The sequence below is a fragment of the Rosa chinensis genome, chromosome 5 (genome assembly GCF_002994745.2).
Source record: "Rosa chinensis cultivar Old Blush chromosome 5, RchiOBHm-V2, whole genome shotgun sequence".
Lineage (NCBI taxonomy): Eukaryota > Viridiplantae > Streptophyta > Magnoliopsida > Rosales > Rosaceae > Rosa > Rosa chinensis.
Genome location: NC_037092.1, coordinates 31,082,253 through 31,105,415, shown reverse-complemented (window position 1 = coordinate 31,105,415; position 23,163 = coordinate 31,082,253). Strand labels below are relative to the sequence as shown.

The following is a 23,163-nucleotide window of genomic DNA, read 5'->3' as shown; positions in this document are numbered from 1 at the left end:
AACATGGGGAACAAGATGTTCTACATCAATCCCCAGTGACATGCAATAGTCATCGAACGTTTTTGATGTAAACTCCCTAGCATTATCAAGTCGAATTGACTTAATAGGATGGTCAGGGTAGTGAGCCCGTAGACGGATAATCTGGGCGAGGAGTTTAGCATGAGCAGCATTTTGAGTGGACAATAGCGCGACATATGACCAGCGTGTCGACGCATCAACCAATACCATAAAGTATTTAAAAGGTCCGCATGATGGTTGAATTGGTCCACAGATATCCCCTTGGATTCTCTATAAGAACGGAATGAGTATTTTTGGATTCTTTGCATAGGACGGTCTCGGTCCTAATTTCCCGAAGGAGCAGGCTTTGCAAAATGAGCGAGGGGCCTTAGAAGTAACCAATGAGGATTTTGGTTTGGCCTGAGCGTCAGTAGCGCTATTAGAAGCAAAGTGTGTGACTACATCTCCCATTATGGCGTTAGAGCCATGGAAATTGGTTTGTGTGGTGTCATGGCCACCAGGAGGAGCAACCATGGCGTCATGCGCATGGTTGGCGCCATTTATGGCGTCATCACTAGGGATAGGGGCGGCCTTTCGGCGGCCCAAGACAGCAGCAGCGCCAGAAGCTGCCCTTTTCGCTGTCTTGCTAAGTCCTGGAATCAATTTTTGATTCTTGCTTCTTCTCACTCTGAAAAAGGGATGCCCGTGTGAAGTCTTAAGTATACGGAGCATCATATCACGACCAAGATGTCCTAGTCGGTCATGCCAAAGCCAATATGTGTCTGAATCCAAGAGATCTTCTCTTATGACATTATTGGATTCAATTAGTCGAATTGTAGTGACATAAAGTCCACTAGATTGACACATAAGCTTCTCTAAGATGCGCTTCCGTCCGCAATCATTAGAGGTAATGCAAAGGAATTCTATTCCGTTCTCATTATGCGTTTCTGCATGGAATCCGTTGGCTCTAATATCTTTAAAGCTTAATAAGGTTCAATTTCCTTAGGAGCATAGAGAGCTTCAGTGACTTTAATCAAGGTGCCATTGGGCAAAAGGAATTGGGCCGTTCCATGTCCTTGAACTAAACTTGATGGCCCAGCCATCGTAGTCACAGATGAATACGTAGGCAACATCTCTAAGAATAATTGCCTATGTCGTAGAATGGTGTGCATAGTCACACTATCCGCAAGACATTGAAGTTCATCCATTCCAAAAAGAAAAAGCTCGTAATTAAAAAAGGAGTCATAAAGAACAGAACTCAACTTTTATTAATAAGCCAAACGGAATTACATCATCGTTTCTCTTAACCAAAGAAAATCTAATCCAATAAACTAGTTAATGCAAAACAATGGTAGTCGTCTAACTTCTTTCTGTAATTCCAATGTAAATGTGACCAGGTAAGTAGAGAGATGTCGGTGGAGCAAAGCTCGCTTAAGTACCACTTATTTCAAAACCTTTCTAGACATCACTTTTACATTGAGTACGCCTACTTTGAAGAAAGACAAATATCATTGGCATCTACTACAAAAGTAATATGGCAATCGCCTACATCTCTTGGAAAATAAAAAAGACTTAATTAAAATCGTCAGTTTCTGGGTCTTGATCCTTGTAATCTTCCACCCTTAGATCGAGATCTCCATCTTGATCTTCTTGTTCCATGTAATTTGCCTCCCTTGCTTCACGATACATCTTGTATGCGTTGGCAACGTTCTGGGATGCAGTACACTTCCTTGCCCAATGTCCACTTGATCCACATTGAAGACAAACATCTTTATGGTCAGGCTCCCTTGATCGAGATGCTTTTGGTGCATGTGTTGGACGACTATTATTCTTGGTGGCGTCACCACCATTGCCGGAGGCTCCGCCTCTCTCTCTCTTCACACGTTGACCTCCACGGTTCCGTGCACGCCTCTCTTGGCGATTTCCTTCCTCTTTAGGGCGAGAATATGGACCAGAGCGTCCAGAATTGTCCCTACTCTTAGGGTTTCGCTCCTTGCGTCCTCCCTTGGGGGCGCGACTATAGTTAGACTCCGGAATAGACTTAGTTCCCACGGGTCTAGCATTATAGTTCTTCACGAGTATGTTGTCGTGCTTTTCAGCTACGTTCATGGCGCCAATAAGCTCATGAAATCTCGTGATACGTCCTGCTTTCACATCAATCCGATAATTCTTTGAAATCATCAGGGCAGAGACAGGGAAGGTAGAGAGAGTCTTCTCGATCAACATCGTATCAGTTATGGTTTGACCACAAAACTCCATCAGGGACTTGATACGAAGAGCTTCCGAGTTATAATCAAGCACAGACTTGAAATCACAGAAGCGGAGGCTATGCCATCGCACTTCTAAATCAGGAAGCAGGGAGTCACGAACGTTGCCAAATCGCTGCTCAAGTTCAACCCATAGCTTTCTTGGGTCTTCCTCATTGAGGTATTCACTTTGGAGCGCGTCATTCATATGCCTTGTCATGAGAATGATGGCTTTAGCTTGATTTGCTTCAAAAGCAGTAGCTTGCTCAATGGATAGCACATTCTGACTAGGCTCTTGGATGGCTTCCAGAAGTCCATCAGCCTTAAGATGTTGGCGCACATCTCGGACCCACCTATGGTATCCTGCGCCAGTTATCTCTAGTGGAACAAAGTTCAGCTTGTTTAGGTAACTCATCCTGAAAAACAACACAAGATTATGGTTAGTTTCGAAGCGAAAAAGGCTACCACGAAAAACTATTAAATTTCTTAGCGTAGTCGCTTCCAAGAAATTAGGGATTTTTCTGAGCGTAGTCGCTTCCAAGAAAATCCGATTCCAAGAGGGGTTTTGGATTAGATCGAAACAATAATGTATGTGGTCGATCGTTTTCTTCTCAACAAACTCTAAGTTTGGAGGACTCTACAAGCTCCAAGCTTGGAGTGAGCACGAACCCCACAGTTCGGCTTTTGGTCTCCCCTATAAAGAAGAGAGGGGGTAGAAGAAGGGATGTTGGAAGTCCCCGAGAAAAGAAGAAGAAATAAAAAAAAAAACTTCAAAAAGGGGAACATTTAGAAAAATTACCTTAAAAGTGGCCGAAAACTTGACCGAAAAGTTGGCCGGAAAAATGTCGCCGGAAAAGTGGCCGGAAAAGTGTTGACAGGCGTTGACTGGCAGTTGACCGGAGGGTTGACCGGTGTTGACTGACCGTTGACCGGGGTGCTGACGTGGCAGATCAGAGCTGACGTGGCAGTGCGGCGCTAACTGGACGCTGACGCAAGCGCTGTTGTGGCAGTGCTGATGTGGCGCCTGAGGTGGGTGACGTCAGTGGGCCACGCTTTTGGCCTGCGCTGCTTCTGGGCCTACACTGTGCCTCTAGGCTTCGTTGCTTCTGGGCCTCGCTGCTTCTGGGCTGGGCTTACAGGGATAGGGTAGAGAGAGAATCTGCAAACTGAAGGTGAGGTGGCGGTTCAGGGCAGGCGGGCTTCTGGTGAGCGGTTCAGAGACTTTTTGGCCTGTTCCGGTGTGAAATTTCCGGTTCCGGGTTTCTGGGTAGAGACGCTGCAGGTGGTGGAGTATGGCTGTAGGAGGTGGTGAGGAAGGCTTTGAACCGGGAAGAGGAACTTTTGCTACTACCGGTGGCCGGTTCGGTGGTTTTTCGGCCGGTTCTGGGGGTGGAGCCACCGGTTCTGGACTCCTGGAGTTGAGATCTTCAAGGTTGGCGGCGGTGGTTTCTGGGATTTGAAGGCTACAAATTTAGGATTTCAGAGTTAGGGCTTCGTGCTGATAACGTGTTTTAGGGAATCAGGAATTGAGAGAAATTTGCTGTGTCTTCTCATTGATAATAGGGGCCTCTTTATATAGAGGATTACAATGCATAGAGTTAGAATCATACAAGGAAAGAGAATCTCTAGATTCTTCTAATTGAATCCTATTACCACTAGGTCAAGTAACCTAGAATTTGAATTAAACACAAAATAGAGATATCCTTAAACACTATTAACTCGGATAAATAATAAATCATGTTTTTGTTAAAAATTACTGAAGATGTCACAATCCCTGAACATATCGCCAAAAACGTTTGAATTTTTCATTCATTCAAAATACTCGCACTTAAAATTTGTCCCACATGATAACACTTAATTTCATTCAGAATGCTCCACCAAAAGCTTTTTTGGATTTTTCTTTAATTGTGCACATGTAACAATGTAACATTAATGTAGCATTAAATTTCAAGGGGCATAGTGGCGTTCGATTGCCAACCTATGATTGACGACGGTATCCTACCTAAAAATGACCTGATGACCACTGGAATCACACCACCATGCTCCTCCCAAATCCAACTTTTTTATGATATTTTCAACAACCTCACGCTTCGATGCCGCACTTCAACCTCTACTTCAAGCAGTGTGGCCTACAATAGACCATAAAAGTCACCTTACCTGTGGCACCCGGTCAATGCTCCTTCTAGATCCTCCATTATCATAATGTATGTTATTCCTATCTGCAACGACAACTGTAGAGTCATCGTCGATTTTACTAATTTTGTTTCAGAAAACAATGGCCACTCTTTCTTTCACCTTCATTGGAATTTACATGTCCCTTTCTTTCTTCAACACTTCAACTGCAGCAGCAGCTGGTAGCACCTTGGTTTTTAAAAATGGCAGCTTTGAGTTGGGTTCTGTCAGTCCTCAAGATGCTATTTTTCAGAGGAGTCTATTAGCATCAACTCCTCCAGGAGATATATGTGACGCTGATGGCCGATGTGGCCCGAATGGACTGTGTGACATTAGTGACTCACAAGTTTGCAGTTGCTTAGAGGGATTCAAGCCCAAAGAAGAAGAGAACTGGAGCTTTGGGGAAAACTCGGATGGTTGTGTGCGTGTTACTCCATTGATGTGCCAAAGTAAGGATGATGGGTTTGTGAAATATGCCGGGGTCAAAGTGCCGGCGAGCATAGACTCTAGGGTGAACCAGAGCACGAGTCTCGAGGAATGCAAGGAGAGTTGCTTTAACAACTGTTCTTGTATGGCTTATGCAAGCTCTGATGTCAATGGCTGCACCATCTGGTTTGGTGATCTTTTCAACATTAGAAAGCTTCCACATGGAGGGAAGGATCTGTATGTTCGAGTGCCTACTTCCGAATTGAGTACGCAAGAAAACTGCAACTATTTCCCCTGCTTTGTTATTTCAATGCTCATATTTTTTATTGTATCTGTGATTTAACTAAAGATTATTTTCTATGTCACATTAACAATGAAGGCACGAAGCATCGATCTAAGTTGAAGATAATTATAGCGACAGTTGCATCTGGTGTTTGCATTGTTTTTGGGCTGCTCTTAGCCTTCTATTGCATTAGCAGAAAGAGGAGGAAACAGAGAGGTACTATTTCTATTCTAACAAAAGTAGTTTGGCACATTTGATGGATGTTAAGTACATATCTGAATTTTGAGGATGGGATGGTGAAGCTAATTGGAGCTTGACAATAGTGTTACCCATAATTCCCTGGAATTTTTGTGATATAGAGAGCTTATAAATTTAGGACTAGAAGTTCCATTCCAGCTTCTGGTAACTGAAGCTGTTGTGTAATCTCTAGAATGATGCGGAACAAGGCTGCAAAGCTGAGGAATTTGTACCCATAATAATACTAAATAAACTTAATCTGCACTAAAGAAGATGTCAATGAAGATTGAATGGATCAAGCCTTATTCTTTGAATGTTACAAGTTTATTTTCCTTCCTGATTTATTGTACTTGTGGAGAAGCTAATATTTTAGTTTTGTTATCCTTGTATTAGAGAAAATGGACAGAACGAACGATGGACAGAATGAAGACCTAGAGCTACCACTATATAGTCTGTCGACAATTATAGATGCCACCGATAGCTTTTCATTCAACAACAAGCTCGGGGAAGGTGGTTTTGGACCTGTATACAAGGTAAATTTCAACATTTAAGCATACATAATAACAGTGAATATATATCACTGAAATAGTTGGTTTGTATAAAATTCCATAATCCTTTTGCTAATGAAATCTTTCAGGGTAGACTAACAGATGGTCAAGAGATTGCCGTGAAGAGGCTCTCACAAACGTCTGGACAAGGTGCCTCAGAGTTCAAAAATGAAGTGATACTTATAGCGAAACTTCAGCATCGAAATCTTGTAAAGCTCCTTGGTTGTTGCATTGAAGGGGAAGAGAAATTGCTGATCTATGAATATATGCCCAACAGAAGCTTGGACTGCTACATTTTCGGTTTCAACACTTCAACTCTACTTATACTTTCGGATTTAATTTTGGAACTAGAATAATTGTATTACATACACTTGCTAGATCAAACACATGGTAGGCAGTTGGATTGGTCTCAGCGCTTCCACATTATTGAAGGTATAGCAAGGGGTCTTCTCTACTTGCATCAGGATTCCAGATTGAGGATTATTCATAGAGATCTTAAAGCAAGCAATGTGTTACTTGATGATGAGATGAAACCAAAAATCTCAGACTTTGGCATGGCTAGGCTTTTTGGAGGAGATGAGACTGAAGGAGTCACAAAAAGAGTAGTTGGAACCTAGTAAGTAACCCAGTTTTACATTTATCACATCTCTGCCTATAATCTGCTTGTTTCTTAATTAAGTGTTCTGTTTCGTGTGACATGTATTCTACAGCGGCTACATGGCACCAGAATATGCCATTGATGGTCAATTCTCTGTAAAATCCGACGTTTTTAGCTTTGGCATTTTATTGCTGGAGACATTGACCGGAAAGAGGAGTAGAGGGTTTCATGATCAGAAACACAACCTCAATCTAGTTGGACATGTAAGTGTCAACTTTTGAATTCATCATCAGTTAAATTTGTCAAATGAATATTGTGTAGATGAATGTCTAAGTGTATTGATTAGGTGTGGAGAATGTGGAAAGAAGGAAGGTCTTTTGAGGCGATTGACGAATGCTTAAGGGAATCATGCACTCTATCAGAAGCAATGCATTGCATACATGTTGGTCTTCTATGTGTCCAAGAGCTTCCTGAAGATAGGCCGACCATGTCAGCGGTGGTTCTGATGCTAGGTGGTGAGAGTGCCTTGCCTCAACCCAAAAGGCCAGGTTTATATGTAGGAAAATATTCATCATCTGAAGTAGATTCATCTTCAAGTAAGAACGAAACATTTTCGAGTACTAATGAATGTTCAATAACTGTGGCGGAGGCTCGATAAGACTCGAGATTCTCAAGTATCATCTAATTTGTTAGTATTGTTTATTCCTGTGGAGGACGTCTAAATTCTGCGTACCAATCTAGGACTAAGGATGAGGAGACAACTTTCAAAGATCGGAGGTCATGACTTTTTTTGTTTTTTTTTAATCAATCCATAAATGATTGTCATTAATACTCAAGCCAGAATGACCATTACATACCCTTCCGCTGTCATCTAAGGGCAGACAAGAAGTTGTGGTGGTACCACGGTGGTACATAGAGATAGACCACTCATTAAACATTCAGTGCGCCATAAGGAACATATAAGCCTATAAACCATGATAAAATGAAGTGAATGAGGAAGCCCCTATAAAAAAAGAAATGGAGAACGGTTTGGAGAATGTCAAATGAATATTGTGTGGATGAATGTCTAAGTGTATTGATTAGGTGTTGAGAATGTGGAAAGAAGGAAGGTCCTTCGAGGCGATTGACGAATGCTTAAGGGAATTTTGCACTCTATCAGAACTCAGAAGCATTGCATTGCATACATGTCGGTCTTCTATGTGTTCAAGAGCTTCCCAAAGATAGGCCGACCATGTCGGCGGTGAATCTGAAGCTAGGTGGTGAGAGTGCCTTGCCTCAACCCAAAAGGCCAAGTTTATATGTAGGAAAATATTCATCATTTGAAGCAGATTCATCTTTAAGTAAGAATGAAACATTCTCGAGTACTAATGAATATACAATAATTGTGGTGGAGGCTCAATAAGACTCGAGATTCTCAAGTAGAATCTAATTTGTTAGTATTGTTCATTCCTGTGGTGGATGATGTAGTCACGCATTTTATTGCGCATGAGTTTATTCAGTCCGATGATATCGAACCATGCTGCATTGATGAATGAATGCCAACGTAGAGAAATTTTGCCAAAATAGAAAAATGCGGTCCAGGTTAAGTTGGATTCTCTAACAAATATGAAGGTTTTCAAGCCAGTGATGCCAACACCTCCTAACATAAAACTTGTTGACTAATGGGTCGTCATTAGAAGGCGTGATGAGAAAAAGAGATGCTAATCTCACCTTATGGCGCAAGGCTTGTCACAAAACGCCCTGCAATCAACAACGATGAGACATATTCTCTCGTAATGGATATCTTTACATTCTACTACCTTGTCAGTTTGGTAGTTTCCAAATAACTGAACATGCAGCTTACGAATGTGGTCACTACGTATCTCTATGGGGATCTAGATACGGAATATACATGAAGATTTATGGTGAACTTCATTTACCCAAGTCAAGTAGCTCTAAACCACAAAGCGCGATTGAAATGAGGTTGAAACGCTCACTAAGTGACTACTTGATTGGGAATGGATATGTAAATGCCCGCACATTTTCATAACAAGTTCTGGATTTTATCACGGTTCATGTTGGTAATATGATCTTCACTGGAAGCCCTTAAAAAGTTAAGGGAAACCGCCGAACACTTGAAATTCGAGTTTGAGATTAGGTTCTTGGGAGAACACGATTTTATCTTGGTTTGGAACTTGAGTACAGTGTTGATGGATGCTTAAGCGTTTTGACAAGATCAAGCCTTCAAGCACGCTCATGATCGTCTATAGTCTTGATCCTAAAAATGATCATATTCGTCCGAAGGATGATGACGAAGATGTGTTGAGGCAGAAGTGCCCTACATAAGTACAATAGGCACATTACTGTACTTAGCTCAATGCATAAGACTGGACATCTCATTTGTAGTGAAGTTGTTAGTTGGATATAGCTCTGCGCCAACGTGATGTCATTGGATTGGTGTAAAAGATATCTTTCGATACTTGAGATGTACAATTGATATGGGCTTGTTCAATCCCTACAGAAAGATGATGGATTCAGACCCATCACATACCAGGAACGCCGCACACACCGGCCTGTGTCCTCTATCCCCATCCCAAAACGACATTAGTGTTTTGGAAGGTTTTGTTGATGTTGGGTATCTCTTAAGGTCATTCCCAAACTGGTTATGTGTTCACCATGGATAAGACCACCATATCTTCGAGGTCTACAGAACAGACCATAGTCGTTATATCTTCGAACCATGCAGAGATTATTGCTCTTTACGAAGTGGTTCGTGAATGTATATGGATTAGATCCATAATTACTCATGTTCGAAGAAATTGTGGTTTGAAGTCTACCACATATGAGCCTACAAGTATTTATGAGGATAATGCTGCTTGTATTGAATGAATGAAGCAAGACTACATCAAAAGCGACAACAACAAGCGTAATCAACAACAATAGACTCTCCTCAATATCAAAGTGAACTAGGTTCGATCTGAGGATAGTGTGGCAAACTTGTTCACTAAGTCATTGTCCAATTCCACTTTTGAGAAACATGTTGGTAGCATCGTTTGTGGAAGTTATCCGAACTCCCATGACCGTAGTCATCAGAGGGAGATGCAGACATTAGGGGGAGATGTCTACAAGTATGGTCTTGAAATGTGAAGGGTGTGTTGTACTCTTTTCCTCCTTCGACCGAGATTATTTTTGTCCCACAGAGTTTTTGTTACTCGGCAAGGTTTTTGACGAGGCAACGAGAGGAGCACCACGTTTGGGCGACACAAGGGGGAGTGTTTAAAGACACCTAGATTGTGTGTCTGGCCCAAACTCTATTTACTTGTCTAAGTTGTAATAGGGTTAATATTAGAGATATTTTCTGAGATATCTTCGTAGATATCCTAATAATTGTACGATCATGTTTCCTTGTAAGACTCTGATTATATGCTTGTAATCCTCTATATAAAGAGGCTCGCCCCTATTAACAATGAAAGCACAACTCATTCTCTCTCGATTCTCTCTACATCCCAATTTCAGTTTTTCTAAAACACAATTATAAATATATGTCAATTATGTTGAATCTTGTCCCCAATAATTATTTCGTCGTGCTCGTACGTTAAGTGTCTCCCTCATAATAACACTTAATTTCATTCAGAATGCTCTACCAAAAACTTTTGGATTTTTCTTTAATTGAGCACATGTAACATTAAATTTCAAGTGGCATTCTATTGCCAACCTATGATTAACGATGGTATTCTACCTAAAGTGACCTGATGACCACTAGAATCACACCACCATGCTCCTCCCAAATCCAACTTTTGTATGATATTTTCAACAACCTCACGCTTCGATGCACTTCAACCTCTACCTCCACCAGTATGGCCTACAAAAGACCATAAAAGTCACCTCACCCGCAACGCACGGTCAATGCCCTTCGGGATCCTCCATTATCATCATGTATGTTATACCTAGGGCTGTCACTTGGTTTGATAATTACCAAACCGACCGAATACTAACCAAAATTTTAAGTTTGGTATACTGATTTTTTGGTAACCGAGACGGATAATACCGAAATCAAAAATTACTGAAAAAGTTAGTTTGGTTTCGGTAAATATTGAATCTACCGATTATCTAAATATTAGCATTATATACTATAATTTTCAATACGCATACATGTATATTAAGAAATAAACATAAAAAAATTCATAATAGTATGAACATTACTATATATACTACATTTATAGTATATGTATTTTAAGTAACCTGGTCAAAGATGGTTAAATAACATAGTTTTATTGAAAATGGCTAAAACTTGATGTCATATGTACAAAAGAAAGCTATAATAAGTTGATGAATACAAAGTTTACGAATATAAAATTGAAAAACCTAGTATTGTTCATTCTAATTTATATTACAAAGAAATAGTTGTTCTAAATTTGGTAATAAAGAAAACCAAAATATCGAATTTGGTAGATATAATTAAAAACTGAAAATTTTGGTTGGTAATTGGTAGCTCAATTTTGAAACCGAAAACTTTAGTTTTGAAGTTTGTAATACCTATAACCGATTCGAACCGACCAAGTGACAACCCTATACTTACCTGTAGCAACTAGTAGTCATGGTCGATTTAACTGATTTTGTTTCCGATAGTAGGCATACGCATTTTACTTCCTTGACCAGGAAACAATGGCCACTCTTTCTTTCACCTTCATTGGAATTTACTTGTCCCTTTCTTTCTTCAAGATTTCTACTGTAGCAGCAGCTGGTAGCACCTTGGTTTTCAAAAATGGCATCTTTGAGTTGGGTTCTTTCAGTCCTCAAGATGCTATTTTTCGTAGGAGTCTTTTAGCATCAACTCCTCCGGGAGATGTCTGTGACACTGATGGTCGATGTGGCCTGAATGGACTGTGTGACATTAGTGACTCACAAGTTTGCAGTTGCTTAGAGGGATTCAAGCCCAAAGAATAAGAGAACTGGAGCTTTGGGGAAAACTCGGATGGTTGTGTGCGTGTTACTCCATTGATGTGCCAAAGTAAGGATGATGGGTTTGTGAAATATGCCGGGGTCAAAGTGCCGGCGAGCATAGACTCTAGGGTGAACCAGAGCACAAGTCTCGAGGAATGCAAGGAGAATTGCTTTAACAACTGTTCTTGTATGGCTTATGCAAGCTCTGATGTCAGTGGCTGCACCATCTGGTTTGGTGATCTTTTCAACATTAGAAAGCTTCCACATGGAGGGGAGGATCTGCATGTTCGAGTGCCTACTTCCGAATCGAGTACACAAGAAAACTCCAATTATTTCCCCTGCTTTGATATAATTTCAATGCTCATATTTTTTTTTATTATAGCTGTGATTTAACTAGAGATCACTATGCCAAAATCCTTATCAGACGACAGAAGAAAACTGTTGTGTGATTTGGAGTGCTACCGTTGTAGAGCGAGCCGTTGTCTGTTGAAAATTCAGACAACGGTGGAACACAGTTGTCTGAGAAAAATTCAAACAACGGGTATGTGTTATAACTGTTGTGTGATAGCTCGGCAGATGCCAGGCGCAGCTGTGCAGCAGTTGAGGTGCTGCCTTGAGACAACAGAATTTGTTTAAATCCGTTGTTTGTTAAGCTTGTCAGACAACGGAGTTCTAGTGTTTTCTGTTGTGTGAGAGTCAATTAGAAAACTTATTTTTTGAACAAACCATTGTCTGATATATGAGAGATCTGTTGTATGATGATTTAAACATCCATTTTACCTAATGAACAGTAGTGATCAAATGGAAATAAAATTTGATGTAAACAATCAAATGAACTAATATATAGTACTCCCCATATTTTAAACTTCAAAATACATTAGACCCACTAAGATACAATTCGTATCAGTCATTGTTCCACAAAATCATGAATCAGTGACAATTATTTATTTAACATTGCATCAGGGGACAAAAACAATAGTGTGCTAGAATATGGGTTGCTATGTTTAACATTGCATTAGAGCATATTCCTTTGCTTTCCATTCCAAGTGTCGATACATTATTTTCTATGTAGTCATCAACAAATTTTGCTCCACCTCCAAGATCTGTATCATCTTCGAATTTGATGTCTCCAACTGTGGTTGCTCTCACACCACAGTTTATATGCAATGAGTACTAAACTGTTTGGTAACAGCAAATAAACAAAAAATCAGGTACAAGAAAATATAGGAGTAGATAAATGAAATCAAAATATAGTACTAGGCCATTTATTCTGAGGTCACATGCAAACTTAAGTTATCAACTGAATTCTCTTTATAAAATTTTTACAAAGTTATATAAGTGAACAAGTTGGAAAACTAAAGCGTATATATGTAAATCATAGAAATGATTTCTAAGAGATATATAGTTACCTTCTATACATGGAAATTTGTCCAGGCACGCTCTGGCTATTCTAGATCATGTGAAAATCAGCTTATTTATTAAGTGCATAAAGTGGAAAGAAAACAAATGGCTACATCATTGAAGACTATTTAGTAGAAGCTTACGAGTTGTTTGGTATAGCAGAGCTTTTAAAGACATCCCACTACATTAACAATTTAATCTAACATATAATTCTAATAGAATGATCTACTAAACACCACAAAATTACATATCTGGTACTCATTCCAGCAATTCATTACAGATGAATAAATCTTGTAAAAGAAATTTACTTTAACTGACAAATTCTTGCTATATGTCTTCATGAGTGTAAAACAGTAAGATGATATAGATTATAGAATGATATACTTCTGCAAGATTCAGTAAAAATAAAAACAAAAATCGAAACCAAATCTGATGTAGGATAGAAAACATACTAGTGGTTATCTCTGTTCTTAATCCATTTTGGAATAGAGCCATTGAGCAAGTTGCCTGTCAAATACCTATTCCGAAAGAAATCACAGCCATATTTTGTTGGTAATTATTACTTAACTAGTTAACTACAAAAGGTTGGTTACATGGGATAAATCTATGCTTATGTTTATGTAAAGATAATATATACAGAAGAGGACCCATGCATCATGATGTATGCTAGTCATGACATTCACATTTCTTACAAGTACTGCAATATGTTCAGAGTAAGATCTTCAAGATCATGAATACATCCTTCCAATTTGTTGAAGCTGAGATCTTGTAAAACGTTAACGAGAGGATGTTATAAGAACCCAAAGCTTACTAATACTTTCAAGACCAGTCCCTATATCAATTTCTAATACTTTCAGCAACGCGTGAAGTTCGCGCAATTAAAATTCAAGGCTAACTGGAGAGGCCAAAAAGCATATCGATCAGGGACATAATCCATGACCAAGATTCAAAGACTTGGCAAGCAAATTAGATTAAAATTTACAGGTAAGTAGCTAAATAAGTAAATAGGGACTGCAAGTGGAAAAAGCACAACCACAATCATGTCAACTAGGCCTCCCACCTCATATTAACTTCGGTGATAACTAATGTGAAACTAATAAATTATATTACAGGGAAAGACATTATCCTACAATCATCTCAATAAACTTTTTAAGGCTTTGAAGACTGACCTAACTCTTCGATGGGTTGGTAACCTTGGAACTCAGCCTCTACTCTAGTTTCAAGGAACATGAGGTGCCATTAATTTCAAAGCCATAGGCTTGACATTGCAAGGCTTTATTCACATATATTCTAAAAAGGACAGGAAATATGCTTATACAGAATACATCGTGAAAAAAAACTAAAAATCAGCCAAAGTACCTTTGGAAAGCCGATGGTAAACGGAACTATAAGAACATCCATGCCTCTTGAAACATTCTTCATGGTTTTAGCAAGATTTCCCTCCATCACTTCTTGCAGAATGCATTAATGAACAAAAGAAAAAAAACAAATCAATTCATAAATTTAATTGAATATAGTTTCTGATCTTAAACAGTTAATTCTCATCCCCAATCCTAGATCAAAAGCATAAAGCACAGTAGTAATGTAAAACTAGATCATAGTTTGGCTCCTTTAAGGTGCTGTGTATAGATATATTGTCCAGGTATATCAATGTATTGGCAACCTCCAATCTAAACACACAATTATAGTCAGCTTATAAGCAATGAAGAACAGATTTTCCCAAATCTAAAAGCTCGCTGAAAGAATAGAGAGATACGAAGCTGCAATCTAAACACAAGTCAGTTCACATTCAACAGTTGCAAAAAAAATGAAGGCCACTACTTTGCTCTTAAGAAACGAAGCTGACTAACCTGAACGCATTTCCCTTCAGCCGATGCTCTTGAATATGTTCATGCTAGCCTTTTGATGTAAAGAATATTATGTAAGAGTACAACTAGGTTGGCACACTCAAAAGCAAATTCAGAGCTATGTAGATTAAGATTCTGAAACTCTAAATGCATATTCAGTCTTACACTATAGGAAGTGAGTGCAAATTGGCTAAAGCTAAGCTATGTAGATGAGAAATCAAACTCAGAGATCGTCTGGAGGCAACACAAGTTATAGAGCTTCAGATAGTGTGTCATGAGCTATAATAACTGTGGTGAGAAGAAATTCAAATTATCAACATGAACTGAAGGATATTTAGAGAATCACTCTTCAAAGTATTCATTCATCAGTAATATAAGTTTTCAATCAAAATTGTTCACAAAGATTAGACCCAAATAACAAGGAAGGTAAGATACTAATTTCATATCCTGAGCCATAACAATGCAATTGCCTTTTTTTTTTTTTTTTTTTTAAAGATAAAAGAAACAAAATCATGGGAAAGTTGGAATAAATTAAGAATAGATCAGTACAAGTTCTTCATGTTCCACTAAATGAAAGGGTTCTTTCATGTTGTCTTAAACACAGACAATCTTAATATATATGTTTTCCAACCTTATTGGTTCTTAGATTAGAATCACCTCCACCTTGCATAGTTGAAAATCTACATGTAGTCATGCTGTACGTCAACCCAAAAAATGCAAACATAATTTCAAATACTTAATGGTCCTTATTGTTACTGTGATCTGTAAGCCTGCGTTCCAAAACATAACCATACATAATTTGACTACTTAATGGTCTAGTCAAACATAACCATGTCAAGTAAACATGGTTCCAACTTCCAACACGAGTCCCACAAATCAATCTCACAACCAACAATCAAAAGTAGGAAATATGTATGCAGAGAAATCACCTGTTCACTTTTTCTTCAAACATAGCCATCTCACAAGTACACAACAAACAACCCCCAACACAATAGTTATTCGTTAATATCCCACCCTCATAGCCCCTGCCCCAAATAATGCTGCAACTCAACCAGGTGTGATTTCATATGCAAAAATCTACAATCCCACCCCACCACACACAAATTAATGCTGCAACTCACCTCGGTGTGTATATGTTTATCAGTTTCATAGAGGAAAATAATTTTTAAGGGAAGTAATTGAGAAAGGATATACCGTGATAAGCTTCCCTGCATTTTCAAGCCTCTTACCAACCTTGAGAGCAGCAGCAGCTGCTGCCCCTCCCTCACTCCGCAATGCGCCGTCATCGAGAAAGAGACGCCGGAGAAGGAAAAGCTCGAGTCTTTCATCGGCTAGTCGTCCTCACCGACCTCCGTCTGAGCACGGTTCGAGAAGATGATATGGGAGGCGCAAGACACCATGTGTGAGGCAATCACCATCCAACCTAAGAATAACGTCTCGGGCAGCGTCGGAAACCGACATTTGTTGCTCAAAATCCCAGATTTCTTTGTTCTTGTAGCGATTCATTGTGTGTGACCAATCAAATTGAAATTGGAGTAATAAAAGGGGGTGAAGGGCACCGATGGACAAGACAAATCGAACCAACCTTATTCTAAAACATCGAAATTGACTCACCAGATTTATCGATTAATGTACCGGAGAGACCACACCCCCTCCTCCTCTTTCAAATCCCCAAATTGAAAACCCTGATTGAGTATATCGAACCCTAATCGAGTGTCTTCAGAAGATGGTATTTGGAGAAGATGGTTTTTGAGAAGAAGATGGGTTTCGAGAAGAAGATGGGTTCAATTCGTTACGAGAAGAAGACGGGTTCAATTCTTTAAGAGAAGAAGACGGGTTCTACTTTGAGAAGAAGAAGATGGGTTTTGCTGTTTTTCTCGAAGACTATCTAAGTGTTGAAAACGGCTAAGTGGGAGACAATGTGCATTAAGTCTAGTTTTTTATTTTGTATAATCAATTCAGACAACACATAAATAATTTTGGTTGTCTGATAGTCTACACTTGAAACTTCAGCTTATGGACCTAGCAAGCAAATCTCCCGCCTAGTGTGAATCACAAACTCATTTCTCCCGCCTAGGCACATTCACACAACAAAAATAGGTCATTCCGTTGTAGGATCTTACAATCATGTACCTGCATTTCACTGAAAAATTGGCCGTTTTGGCGCTAAAGACTCTCATTTTGGGAACATCTAATTTTCTTCCAAACTTGCACAACACAAACAAAAAATGTGTTGTATGATATATTGCTCATACAACATAAACAACTATACTGTTGTACAAGGTGAGTCAAAATTTCGACCCAAATTTGAGCAAGGTGGGAGGAAAATTTTTTTTCATTCAGACAACAGACAAATCCTTATAACTGTTGTACTATATCTTGCATAATTTTTTTTTTTGATTTTAGATGTCCTTATACAACCGAATCTCACTAAACCTGTTGTATGAAGCAGTTTTAATCAACACACAACGGAAATTTTTTTTTCGTTGTCTAAAAAGTGTAGTCTGATGCAGATTTTGGCATAGTGGATTATTTTCTGTGTCACATTAACAATGAAGGCGCGAAGCATCGATCTAAGTTGAAGATAATTATAGCGACAGTTGCATCTGGTTTTTGCATTGTTTTTGGAATGCCCTTAGCCTTCTATTGCATTAGCAGAAAGAGGAGGAAACAGAAAGGTACTATTTCTATCCTAACAAAAGTAGTTTGGCACATGTGATCGATGTTAAGTAATAAGTACATATCTAAATTTTGGGGATGGGATGGTGAAACTAATTGGTGCTTGACAATAGTGTTACACATGATTCCCTGGAATTTTGTGATATAGAGAGCTTAATTTAGGACTAGAAGTTCCATTCCAGCTTCTGGTAACTGAAGCTGTTGTGTAATCTCTAGAATGATGCGGAACAAGACTACCAAATACGTGATAAGAGCATATTTATGCGATGTTAATAGCGTTAATCTCCATACTTTCTTTGTTAGTTTAGTGTATTTTCTGGTTATTTACTTTGTTTATTTGTTTTATAGATATCTTGGAGTAAAGAAGAAGAAAAGAAGTAAAAGAGGGATTGAAAAGCAAAATCGGGAAATCTGCCTGTGCAGATCAGTTAACTTCGACAGAGCACTGAGACCAGCTCAGAACGATCCAGAGAATGATCTTTATATTGATGGATAGCCTCGGATGTCTAGTTTCCGAATCTTTTTACGGCTCATCAATATCATTTTTCTAGAAGAAGTTATGGCCGATTTAGTACAAGAAGGTTAGGCTGCGCGTGAATCTGAGGTTGGACGGGAATTTATGTTTCGAGGCCCAAATCACACCAAGAAGCTCGAGGACGAGTTTGTGCTTCATATTCCAACTCATGATGGACAAATGGCACGATGTGAATGGTTAGAATAAGTCATCAAGTCCAAGAGCCAAGAGGAAAACTCCACCTAAACACGTGAACCCTAAATTCTTTTAGGTTTTGGATTTCCTAACCTCTAAGATATAAAAGGAGATCAATCTGCAGCAGCTCGCTCTCTCTTCTTCTTCCTCCCTTTTTCATTATTTTGTGTTTTTGATTCCATTATGTGTAACTAAATTTCCAGTAGTTAGGGGGCAGTTGAAACCCCTAGACATGATCCATAACATGCTTTGACATTCAATTTGTTTTCCAATTAATAAAGTTGAGGTTTTGTTTACCGATTTCTCATTGATGAATTCTATGTTTGTGTGCTTTGGAGGCCTACTTAGTATGCATGCTAGGGTTCTAATACTTTGATTGTTTGATGTCTGGATCAATAGCTGGATTCCTCAAATTGTCTAGAGAAGTAATTGGTAGTTTTCACTAGCAAGTAAACAAAACCCTAGGTTTAGCAAGACTCTAAGTTAATTGCGATGCCTAGTGATTGCTCAAACTCTTTTCAAACTTAATGATCTCTGCATGTTTAATCTAATAAGCGCACCTTGAGGTTGCATTGCTTGGGAATAGTCTAGGTGTAGAGCACTTCCTGCCTAGCGTACAAAGTAAGAAAGAGTAATAGGTTGTGTTCAAGCGTACCGAGCCAATCTGAGTGTCTTCAACTAAGTTAATTGGTAGTAAATTGGACAAAGTGTATTGTGTGTGATTGTTGGGGGTGGATACTTCCTTCCTAGCTAGTTTCATCATCTTGATATCAACCAATCTCAAATCTGTTCCAGTTTCGTTTTTCTTTCTGTTATCTGTTTTGACATATTTTATTCTCATAGTAAACGAACTCCAAAAATTCCTAAATTTTGTGTGCTGGACGCCTTGTGTGTCTAGTACGTCTCTGTAAATTTTCATATTTTTCTGGGTTGTTTTGGTTAGGATTTTAGTTTGTTTTTCGACTGCTGTTCAGTAGGAACTGCAGTCACGTTTTGTGACTTTTGTTGAAACTTTTAGTTTAACTTAATCCTCTGCGGGAGACCCTTATTTCCCTATATTACAATTGACATATTTGCAGGAGAATAAGGAAAATCAATGGCTTATAAATTTAGCTATCAATACGTTCTCCATGAATTGGATTGGATGGATTAAAGCTCATCTTCTTAGCAATACTAAGTTTGACATGGATATTCAGTGGAGTTCTTTCTTTGTGTTTATTTGTTGGTGTATTTGGAAATGGAGAAACAAGCACATATTTGATCCAGTTTTTCATTATCCTCATTCTCCTGATATTCTCATAACTAATGCTGCCAAGGAATGGTGTGCAGCTCAAGCTAAGCTATCTTTGACCTCAGATTATTGTTTAAATATGCTAAATTGGTCTAAACCATATGTTGGTGCTTTTAAACTTAATGTTGATGGCTCTAGAAGTGGCAACTCTGGAAAAATTGGTGCAGGTGGTGTCATTCGAAACTCTGATGGGAGCTGGATTAAAGGTTTCCAAGCCAATTTGGGTATTGGGGAAGTTCTTCATGCCGAATCATGGGGCCTGTACTACGGTCTAAAGCAAGCTCATAACTGTGGAATTAGTATGTTGGAGATCGAAACTGATTCTGCTATCTTGGTTAGACTTATTACTGACAGTGATATATCGTTGCATCCCCTTGGCTCTCTTATCTCTTGCTGCAAAAATCTGCTTGCTCAGTTTCAATATGTGTCTCTGAGACACATTTATAGAGAATGCAATGTTGTTGCTAATTGTCTTGCAAAGAACAGCATTACCCATGACTATGGAACTGTTGAATTTGAATATCCTCCCTCTCATGCCTTGCAAGCTTATTTAGATGATATTGTGACGTCCCGAACCTGAATTCACCGGTTTACTAGTCACTTGGACGGTGAACGATCTTTACTTTCACTTTTACTATCGTTTTAGTGCTTTTAGTGGCCCTAAAAGTTGGCTTTTTGTTCGGGTCAAATTTGAGAAAATATTCTTCATGAAAGTTGTAGAGGACGTTAAACCGAGGGCGTGCATATGTGGTATGTAAAAATCGGAGTTTGTATACGAAAGTTATGGCCAAAATACTAAAGTTACTGTTCATGGTAAGTTTCTATAAATATAGAAAGTTACTGTGGTAAGTTGCCATTTTTGGAAACTTACCCAGTTTTCTCTCTCTTCTTCCCCGATCTTTTCTCCTCTTCGGTCCTATTCTTCCTCCTCGATTTCTTCCTTCTCCGGCTGACCCATGACTGAATCCAGACACCAGCAGGCTCGCCTCTTCATCCTTGTCACGTCTGTGGTGGTGTTTTGCAGTGATTCGACCGGAGGAGCTCGATTTTGAGCTGTGAAGTTTACTGTAGCAGATGGGATTTTCATCAATTTCCGGCGATTTCGCCCATCTCCGGCCACCAAACTGGTGTCGAAGGTTCGGTTTTTGCCAAGGATCATTTCGCCCCTACCCTTGAGCCACGATTTGCAGTGTGGAGGTCGAATCGACGATTTCAAATTCTAGGGTTCTTGGGTTTTTCTGGAAAAACTTCACCGGCCAATTTCGATCACTTACAGGTAAAATTGGATCTTGTTATAGTTGTGAAAAATGCTTGGACTGTTGAGTAGGTAGTGCTGCCAAAATTTGGTGACCATTGGAGGTGGTGGCTACCAGCGCGTGGGCCCCACGCGCTGCCACTGTGGATGGCGCGTGGAGGCGCATAGGGCTGGTTTTTAATTCCTGTTTTAGCTCAATTAAATCTTATAAATGTTGAGTAGCTTGTATGTGAAGTTTGGTGGAAATTGAAGGAGTTTTGTATCGATTGTGTAATTCCGAAGTTTAGGTTGTCGATCATTGAATTACGAGAATCCGACAGCCAGATTTCTCTTGGTTCTGCCCTAGAACCTTCAATTAAAGAATTGGTACAAATGATAAAGTTTTGGTTTAATCAGAGAAGAAATAGAAATGTTAATTTATGAGGATTTGATGTGGGAATCGTATTTAAATTCCGGATTGTTATTCACGAATTATAATTGTATACAGGGCGACGTGCCGAGCTACTGCTCGACGTAGGAAACCGGTAGTGTGGTAGCCTAAATAGTACTGTGAGTGGACATTTATTTTAAATTAAATATGCATGCAATATATTATTATTTTCCTAGTGAGGTTTAATTTATAATTTGAATTATTGAGTTTTATGGTTTTATGAGATTTAGTTTATTGAGTTTTATTTATGAATTACGAGATTAGTATTGAATTCCTTCCCGAGGGCTTTTAGTAGATTTTCGAGATAGTTATTTATGAGTTATTGAGTTGGGAAATGATTTTCGGGAAGTGACTGATTAAGAAAATATTATGAGAATTAATGATTTCGAATATAAGTTTTTATGATGATATACGAGTATGAAGGATTTAGCAAATATTTGAGTATGATTGAATTATCGAGATTTATTGAGCTTTGAGCTCCGCACTTATCAGCCTTGAGTTAGATTGAGATTTCTTTCCGAAAGCATTTATTGATTGACAGAGTATTTGATTTATGCTTTCGAGGATTTCTTGAGATATTGAGATTTGAGTTAGCGAGATAATACTGAGTTATGCTTTTGGTGAATTGTTAATGATTTATTGAAGTAATATCGAGTTTCTTTCTGAAGGCAAGTAATTGAAAGAGGTTGTTTCCAGTTTATTGAGGAGGCTATTAGTCAGCGCATGCATGCATTACCTAGTTGGCAGTCCCTTCTAGGTAATAGTCTAGTTGGCAGTCCCTTCCAGATGACATGAGGTAGTTAGTTGGCAGTCCCTTCTAACTACCTGTGGTTAGTTGGCCGTTCCTTCTATCCACCGCCTCCTATTCCGGTTGGCAGTTCCTTCCGATGTGTCATCTGGGTGGCAGTCCCTCCCAGATGGCATGAGATGACTAGACAGCAGTCATTTCTAGTCATCAAACGAACCTCTTGAAAAAGGATGTTTCAGAAAGGATTCAGGATGAGATCTTAAGAGATTGCAGTAAAGATGATGATTTAAAAGTATTTTTTTTAAGATTGTTACTGCCACTATGTCAAAAAGGCCTTCAGACGACAGAACTGTTCTGTCGTCTGAATGAACAAAAATATGTCGTCTAGTACGGTGTCGTCTCTTGGGGGCATCAGACGACAGAAGTGTTATGTCGTCTGAAAAATCAGACGACATAAAAAAATAAAAGTCTTGTGTTGTCTGATGAGTTTTGCATTTTGGGAACATTGTGATCTGTATCTTTAAAAGCATTCAAACAACAGTTTTGTATTGTCTGATAAACAAAACAACCACAGTATTTTTTAAATACTATTGTGTGAAGCATATTTGCAAGACTTATTTGTGTGGTCTAAATGCCCTTAAATCAGAAATATGAAAACTCGTATGTAGTGTCTTCTCTCATACAACAACAATTAAAGGTTGTGCTAATTTACTTTAAACGATAATTATATGTGGTCGTAAAGAGCATCAGAGGACAATTAAGTGTCGTTCTAGGGTAGGTTTGTATGACATTTAAGTGTTGTATGAAAGGTTTTGAAATTATACATATGTGATGTTGGGAAATGGTTTAGACAATAGATATCATATTCTTTCTGTTATGTCAGTATCATTACGACGACAATTTACTGTCGTTTGAGATTATTTAGACGACAAATATTTGTGGTCTGAATATAAAAAGGACCACTAATAGTACGTGTTTTATATTGTCTGTAATCACGTCCAATCACACTTATTTGTTGTTATTGTACACTTTAGCCAATACTTTCATCTAACTTATGTTGTTGTTTTGCCTTTTATACTACAATTTTATGTTGTCCCAATGCCAAAAAGTCAATAGACTTCTAATTGATTTTTGTGTTGTTTTTGTGCAGCTGCAACCACACGTTTTGGTGTGCTTTTGTTGTAGCTTGCAATTTGAGATAACACATATTACTAGTCCCCTGTTACAATTGGTATGCATGCATTCTGGAAATTAAAATTGCCCATTCATGAAACCATAATATCCACATCCAAAATCATTCATTGTAATTTTCATGAATCCACCATTGTCTCATGTACACAAACCTATTCATGAGCATAAGTTCACAATGGCCC

The 23,163-nt window shown here is 38.8% G+C and overlaps 1 protein-coding gene across 4 annotated transcripts; it reads left to right on the top strand.

Moving 5' to 3' along the window:
* Positions 1–4,246: 4,246 nt before the first annotated feature.
* On the top strand, positions 4,247–7,303 carry LOC112202383 (G-type lectin S-receptor-like serine/threonine-protein kinase SD1-1). 4 transcript variants are annotated; one of them, XM_040519395.1, is made up of 8 exons: positions 4,247–4,447; positions 4,589–5,107; positions 5,221–5,340; positions 5,755–5,894; positions 5,999–6,209; positions 6,288–6,525; positions 6,620–6,770; positions 6,854–7,301. In XM_040519395.1, the coding sequence occupies exons 2-8, from the start codon at positions 4,855–4,857 to the stop codon at positions 7,163–7,165; spliced, it is 1,425 nt and encodes a 474-aa protein (XP_040375329.1). In that variant the 5' UTR covers positions 4,247–4,447; positions 4,589–4,854; the 3' UTR covers positions 7,166–7,301. The 4 variants fall into 4 exon arrangements, with proteins under 4 accessions (XP_040375329.1, XP_024199145.2, XP_024199144.2 ...); XM_024343377.2 differs by lacking the exon at positions 4,247–4,447 and having other exon boundaries at positions 4,454–5,107; positions 6,342–6,525; positions 6,854–7,303; XM_024343376.2 differs by lacking the exon at positions 4,247–4,447 and having other exon boundaries at positions 4,454–5,107; positions 6,854–7,302.
* Positions 7,304–23,163: the final 15,860 nt, after the last annotated feature.